Source organism: Mustela nigripes, chromosome 3 (genome assembly GCF_022355385.1).
Source record: "Mustela nigripes isolate SB6536 chromosome 3, MUSNIG.SB6536, whole genome shotgun sequence".
NCBI classification, from domain to species: domain Eukaryota; kingdom Metazoa; phylum Chordata; class Mammalia; order Carnivora; family Mustelidae; genus Mustela; species Mustela nigripes.
Genome location: NC_081559.1, coordinates 38,346,432 through 38,354,107, shown reverse-complemented (window position 1 = coordinate 38,354,107; position 7,676 = coordinate 38,346,432). Strand labels below are relative to the sequence as shown.

Here is a 7,676-nt window from a genome sequence, read left to right as displayed (position 1 = left end):
AAAAGAGACCCCAGAGAGCCCTCTTGTTCTCTTTCTGCCCTTGGCAGAGGGCCCTCCTCCAAACGGTGCTGGTTCTCTGAGCTCCAACCCGGACCAATGCGGCAACCTTCCAGGATGTGGGTGGCAGAGAGCAGAGGGACAGTGTGCAAAGAGGGTCTGGGTCCTGGAAACAGCCTTTGAATTCCTGATCAAGCCATAGCTCAGGTCGGCCCTGCCCTGGTTAGTTTTTCAATTACATGAAACGGTCCTTTGCTGAAGCCATTCTGGGCCAGGGTCTGGACTTTCAGCAGGAGTTCTGATTGAAAACAAGGGACAGATGTTCACACACACTTCCGTTTTTGTAAAAGAGAAAGACTTGCGTACACCTGTGCATGCGTGAGCGCCTGTGTGTGAGAGAGAGAGTTTGGAATGAAATACACAAAAAGGTAACAGCCCTTATAACTGGGCAGCAGGATTAGAGGCAATTTTCTTTCTAGCATTTTCTAATTGTGATTCAGTGGGCACGAATGACTGTGTGATACAGTCCTTTGGATCTGTCGCCTGTAGAGAGCGAGAGGGACTTCATCTCCTGTGTTGTTGGTGTTGTAGGAAAAAACATGAGCCCGCAGCTCAACAAGAACCAGAGCTGCTCCTTCGATGAGGTGGACGAGCTGATGAAAACCGTGCAGCTGGCCGTCCACATCCCCACGTTTCTCCTGGGCCTTCTCCTCAATGCATTGGCCATCCGAGGCTTCAGCTCCTTCCTGAAGAAGAGGTGGCCGGATTACGCCGCCACCTCCATCTACATGATCAACCTGGCTGTCTTCGACCTGCTGCTGGTGCTGTCCCTTCCATTCAAGATGGCGCTGTCCAACGTGCGTGCCACCCCTCCTTTCTTCTGTACCTTGGTGGAGTGCTTCTACTTCGTCAGCATGTACGGGAGCGTCTTCACCATCTGCTTCATTAGTCTGGATCGATTCTTGGCCATCCAGTACCCGTTCCTGGTCAGCCATCTCCGGTCCCCGAGGAAGATCCTGGGGATCTGTGGCACCATCTGGGTCCTGGTGTGGGCCGGGAGCATCCCGATCTACAGCTTCCACGGGAAGGTGGAGAAGTACACGTGCTTCCACAACATGTCCGATGGCACCTGGAGCGCCAAGGTCTTCTTCCCCCTTGAGGTCTTCGGCTTCCTTCTTCCCATGGGCGTCATAGGTTTCTGTTCCTCCAGGAGCATCTGCATCCTGGTCGGCCGTCGGGACCTCACCCAGGACTGGGTCCAGAAGAAGGCCTGCATCTGGACGATCGCAGCCAGTCTGGCTGTCTTCGTGGTCTCCTTTCTTCCCATCCACCTGGGCTTCTTCTTGCAGTTCCTGGTGCGGAACGGCTTCATCGTGGAGTGCAGCTCCAAGCAGAGCATCAGCTTGTTCTTGCAGTTGTCCATGTGTTTCTCCAATGTCAACTGCTGTCTCGACGTCTTCTGCTACTACTTTGTCATTAAAGAGCTCCGCATGGACATCATGGCCCCCCGGCCTTCCAGGGCCCAGCTTGTCCTCCAGGATACCATGACCACCAGGGGCTAAGGAAAGACTGATGCAGAGGAAGGAAACCCCAGCCCCAGATTCTGATAGCAGATACCCTGTTGCAAGGTTTCTGATGTGATGGACGAATGTGGCACATTACTGGTACGCTTTCCCTTTTGATGCTCACTGAACACGGTCTTTGCTTATTGTGTCCCAAAGACCTTTCCCCCGCACCCAGACAGCTCAACATAAATCACCCAGTATTTCAGAGTCCCTGAAGGACCTGAGAACCATGTGAATTCTTTACTTCTGCGTGAGGCAGGAGAATTGAAAAGATAAAGACCATCTGAGCGAGGCTGTTTCCCAGCTCCCCCCATCCTTCTGTTAGACTGGGAGATTCTGGAAAGGAAGAGAGGGGCGTTAGGAGAGAGAACCAAGAGGGTTGGTCAAGGAGACTTGTAGTTCTCCGTCCCTTCTCAGGCTCTGGAGGCCAGTAACTTCACAGCTAGCGGGGGTGATGAGAGCAGAACAAGGACATACAGAGAGCCCCACGTTTCCTACGGGGAAGAAAGGCCCAGAAAGCCAGCCAGGCCTTCTTATGCCCACAAGAAGGCAGCAGAAGGATGAGGGAAGCTGAGGTGAACCGGGCCATGGTGAAACTATAGCTTGTGATTGACAAGCCTAGGAGAGGGGACTTTCCTGAGCGTGACCGGCTTGCTACCTTGAACGGACTAGGAGGCTGTTCGTGAGGCTGTTTCACTGAGAACGAGGAGAAACAGGCTTGACTGGGGTCCACCAGAGGAGAATAAGGACCCTGTGCCTGTCTCGCCCACCCGAGTCCTGTCTGGGCGGCTGGCCGGGTGGCACTGTCCACAGGACTGTCCCTCTCCAGGGACTGGGAGGGAGAAGACAAGCCAGCCGGGGATCGGAGAAACCATTTGATGGCACGCAGCTCCTGGCGGTTCCTGGCTGGAGACTGTCAACCGTGGAAATCACGATCCAGCCCTGGCTTCTCGAATGATCTCGAAGAGGGTCTGCCGAGACCACCGCAAGCCTTCTGATGACTCAGGCTGCTCCAGAGAGCCGACCGATTACAAGGATGAACTGTGGGGTGGTTTGGCAAGACAGGGTGAGTGGGATGAGATGTAGGAGGTGAGCTTCGTGTGAAAAAGGGGGAGGTCTGGAGGAAGCAAAGAACCACTTTCTACCTGTAGGTAAAGAAGCTTCCACCGCTAAGTGGTGGACGGAAGGTAGGGTGGCAGGGTGGCGGGGAAGAGGGTGGTTTGGGTAAAAGCCTGACAGGAGGCGGAGGCGGAGGCGGAGATCAGGCGATAACCCCAGGCTTGCAGCTCCGGGGCTCCTGTGAAGGGGGGGGGTGTGTGTGGAGGGACGGGGAGGAAGGATGGAGGGCAGAGCTGCTTCCTGCTTGAGAATCCCCAGCTCGACCGAGGGCCATCCAAGGCTGGAGCCTCTCTACCTCCTGCTTCAGTCACAGCTGACTTGGTGGTCAGGGCAGGAAAGGGCGAGGAAGCAAGTGTCAATGCTGGGGTGGAAATGGGTGCGGAGGTGTGATCCCAGCCAGGATCAGAGACTCCCGCCCTGGAGGCTGGGCCTCCAGGAGGCAGCAGCCCAGGGCAGGAGTCCTGCAGACCCAGCCGCCCCAAGGTGCCTGCAGCGCCATGGCCATCCGGCCCAGAGGCTCTAAGGAAGCCAGGCTGTTACATACAGCAGATGCTGGTGCCAGATGGGGCTCAGAGCCCATGGATGTGTGCGGTCAGCCCACTCCTCCAATTTCTGTCTCTGCACTGGGGGCCCATCATGAGGCGCTCACATCTCCTCGTGTACTTCAGGCCAGACAGGCTTCCTAAGAAGAGGAGACAGCAGTGTCCTGACCACCTGTCATGCCTGTGATGTTCATAAACATAAAATTTTGTCTCATGGGTAGCCTGCCCCTGCCAGAGCTGGGTGACAGAGGAGGCAGGAGAGAAGGAGAGGTCCATGAGTGGTGTAAGTCCTTGGAGGGGGACAGCAGTATCAGGTCGGTGTGGTGACTGTGGGCTTGTTGGGGAGCCCTGGAGACCCCCTGACTGATGCCAACACACTGGGGAAGAACACAGGCCTCTTCTCTCTCTCCTTGCAGACTCCTCCTGGTCTGCAAGTCGCAGAGGACTCATCGGGGCCTGTGGGAGTGGGTTTGGACCCAGGACCTCTGGCCAGGCTTCTCTGCCGGGGGCTTCGCACTCAGTCCAGTGGGCATGGAAGGGGCAGAGGTCAGGGCCAGGGTTAAGGCTGGGTGCTGAGGCATCCAGGGGCCCTCTCCTGCCAGCAAGGGGCGGTCAGTGAGTTGAGGAACTCTGAGCTCAGCCTGTGGAAATGGCTGAAATGCCTGTTGGTAAAGGAGGCTTGGGGACATTGTTCGGCTGTCAGCGTGACCATAGTTTTCCTCCCAGTCTGGAAAAAGCCAAGAGATACTTGTAATAGGTACATGCGTGAAAGTAGCACAATTTATTGGGAAAATGATCCGATCAAACGGATTTGCCAAATAAATGGATTTCTATGGTGCTGTGTGACGTGGTCATGGGGAGTTCTCGGGCAGCCCTGGCTCCAGGGGAAAGCCGGCCGCTGAAGGCCCTTGCCTGGTGACACGGCCGTCTTGGCCAAAGGAGCCAAGAAGGGCTCAAGCTGGAGCGGCCACACGGATGCCGAGTACAGGAGTACAGGAGTACCCTGAGACTGCTCCCAGCGCAGCTCCCTACACCCCTACACCCACTTGTGTACTTGGCTCCTTGTGGCAGCAGCTGGGCCGCAGAGAACCCCCACCCCCAGGCCCAGCTGCCGTCCCTCCAGGACTGAGCCCGCCACACCCACTCCCTCCATCATGTCCCACTACTATCGTGACGATGGAGCTGCTTCCAAGGGCCCGGGCTCCTTTTACAGACATTGTGTGGCCCAGCATAGGTGGCCTGCTGACCCCCAATGGGCGAAAGACACAGGGCCAGCCCCCCAGAGTTCCTTCGCTGTGCCCCCTCCCTTCACCAACTATCTGTGGTGTGAGTCTGACTCTCCCAGGTTAAATCTGAGTTTTCTGTCATGGCTCCTGACGTGAGAATCCTGCTCGCCTATCCAGAGCTTCTGGAGAATGGGAGCTCTTAGGGGCTGGCCCAGACCACCTCTTTCTCCTAAATTCCCCACAACCTCGGGCATAGCTAAGCTGCGGCCTGGGTGCTGCGGGCTGGCTAGGGACATCCCCACCCTGGACAGTTGCTATGTGTCTCCTCTCAACACTCAAATCCATATTTTGGAGTCCTAACCCCCAGTATGACAGTATTTCGAAATGGGGCCTTTGGGACATACTTTGTTTTAGATGAGGTCCTGAGCTTGGAGCCTTCACAACGGGATTGGTGTCCTTATGGAAGAGCCACCAGAGTTTTTTTTTTTGCTTTTTTCTCCTCCACTGCATGCACGGAGAAAGGCTGTGTTGAGGACGTGAGGAGAAGGTGGCCATTTGCAACCCAAGGAGGGAGCCCTCAGTGGTACCTCCATCCTGGACGCCCAGCCTCCAGAACAGTGAGACATACTCCTGTTGTCAAAGTCTGTGGTATCTTGTTACGACAGGCCGAGAAGATCAATGCCACAGCCATCTCCTCTGACCCAGGAGCCACCTTCCGTCTGGGCCGTGTCCCCTCCACAGCAGGACTGACCTTCCTTTAGGGATATCAGCCCCCGGGGGACATTTGACAGGCAGAATGCTGGTCCGTGAGCTCCATGGTCCTCTTGCATCCCTCTCTGTGGAGCCTGTGAAACTGAAAGACCACAGCCTTGTAGCAAGTTGCCACAAATAAAGCCTAACTGCAAAGCTGCTTGAAAAGGCTGAGGGCTGGCAGGTGACCATGGAGACCAGCAGAGGCTAAAAGAGCTTCAATTAATAGGTCGGTGAGGAGAGCCTGGTATGCAGAGCCGTCTCGGGGTAGGGACACAGGCATCTGCACTCAGGTACCACGTGGAGATGGGGGAGATTCCCACATGGAACTGTCTTCCAGTTCCATGGGAACTGGCGGGAGCCCTGCTGCTTAGGGGACGGGGGCTCAAGACCCAGAAGAGTAGCACTTTGCGGGGTGGGGGGTTGGAAACGCCCCCTACAACCACCATCACAGCCCCTTCTCCCCTTTTCCCACCTGCAGCTGGCTTCCCCGTGAGCCCAGGACGCACCTCCTTGAACGGGTCTCTGTGGGAGTGTGGGCGGCAGGGCTCGGAGTGTGGGTCTTGAAGCAGGACACAAGGATGCCCCTCCCCCTGGCCAGTTTGAGCCTGAGCATCCCATCCCCTACCAAGAGCCTGCAAGATGTGTCCTCTCCACAAAGCCGCCGCCGGCCCCTTGCTCAGGAGCTGCAACCTGAGTGTGGGCTCTGTGCTTTGAAGTCTTGGAAGGAAGATTTGAAGCTTTGTCACTTCAAAGCCTGATGTCGGTTCTGCTTGGTGGAGGGGCCCCGACTTCACCTGGAGGCCTCAGACAGCCTTTGTTCTTCGGGGACCATCACCGGGGCAAGCGTCACCAAGATGCTCCCTTTGAGGGGAAGCTGTTGAGACAGAGGTTCAGGGGGACACCTGCAGTCACGCAACAAAGCCCATCCCCCAGTGACAGACCTGTTCTCCAAGGACAGCTCGGGCTGTACCTCCGTGTCAGTGACGGTGACAAGTCTGTGTGTCCAGGGGAGGCCACAGAGGATGGAGGAGAGATACGCAGGAATCGGATGGCCCTAGGTTCCAAGATCCTAGGATCCCAGCGGCTTCTCATGGACGGTGTCTTCCCCATGGCATGATGCTGACTTGGGGACCATACTGTGTCCAGGAACCCAGGGATTGTGTGGGAGGTTTGGGGCCAAACCACAGCTCTGTCGGTGGGTGGTGGGGTTTCCCCGCAGGGCAGACAGGCCTTCCGAACTAGAGGCCTGGCCCCACATTGGTGGGGAAACCTCGCCCTCCACAGGGAGCACTGGGCTCCCATCTCTGGGTGTGGCCACCTCTGGGGACGGATATGGGCCCTTTTGCTTGGTTTTTCCTCCGTTTTCTGTAAGTCTTGGGCTTGGACTTCAAGGGGCAGCTGGAGCTGAATTCTCATGGATGGGAATCCAGCATGTGCCGCCACGTGGGGCATGGCCAAAAGGAGACGTGTGGGGAATTTGGCAGGAGGAGAACCCAGAAATACCTGAGGAGGATAGCCCAGCAGAAGAATGGACTCCCTGCCTTGAGGGCCTCAGAGCAGCGAGACAGTGGGTCCTCCTTGAAGGGGGCCTGGATGCACCCCATAAGTTGCGCCCAGAGGAGAGCAGGCAGAATGCTGGGTGAACAGCTCACGCCACTCATCTGGATCTACTCCGGGAGGAGAGGTTGGGGATGCATATGTGGCTAAGCCTGAGACATAGAGAGGCCGAGTCTCAGTCAGGGTGGGAAGCCACAGAGGGCGGAGTGAGTGGCCTCCTTCTGGGAAGGAATGCAGAATGTGGAATGGGAAGGTAGACAGAGTCCCTGAGATCAAAGAGAGCCGGGGACCTTGGTGCCCAAGTGTAGAGCCTTTAGACAAGTCAGACCCAGTGTCTTTGCCTCGAAGTGCCTTGGAGACTTTCCGAGGGCATGAGTTGGTTCAGGGCAGAGCCCCAACTTGAGGGGGCAGGGAGCCGGTGGTGGGCTTTCTCAGCACTCAGCTGGTGGTCTTCAGCTTCCGGGACCTGGCAGGCACTGGAGGTTAGCGGAGAGAGCCTCAGGGCCAGTGACAGGAATGATTTGATTCCATGGACAAGGCCGCACATCACCTCCCCACGCCTCCCACCTCCCTCAGGAAGGGGACTGAATGTGTGTGTCCCGCCCCCCAAATTCATATGTTGAAATCCTCACCTCCAATAGGATGAAACTAGGAGGGGGGGCCTTTGGGAGGTGATTAGGTCATGAGGACCCTGAGGAGAGACCATAAGAACCCCTTGCTCCTCCTGTCACGTGACAACACAGCAAGGAATCATAGTCTGTGAAGAGAGAGGGCTGTCCACAGATCCCGGCCATGCTGGCACCTGGATCTTGTACTTCCGGCCTCCAGAACTGTGGAAAAATAAATGGCTGTTGTTGAAGGCCCCAGCCTGTGGTGTTATGCTACAGCAGCCTGAAATAAGACGGGACCTAGTGTAG

At 56.6% G+C, this 7,676-nt stretch overlaps 1 protein-coding gene across 1 annotated transcript; it reads left to right on the top strand.

Moving 5' to 3' along the window:
• The first annotated feature begins 595 nt into the window (after positions 1-595).
• On the top strand, positions 596-4,081 carry GPR55 (G protein-coupled receptor 55). Its single transcript, XM_059392710.1, has one exon. The coding sequence runs from the start codon at positions 597-599 to the stop codon at positions 1,557-1,559; it is 963 nt and encodes a 320-aa protein (XP_059248693.1). The 5' UTR covers position 596; the 3' UTR covers positions 1,560-4,081.
• The last annotated feature ends 3,595 nt before the right edge of the window (positions 4,082-7,676 follow it).

Coding starts and splice junctions, on each gene's coding strand:
- GPR55 (XM_059392710.1), top strand. CDS start 597: ATGAGCCCGCAGCTCAACAAGAACCAGAGCTGCTCCTTCGATGAGGTG.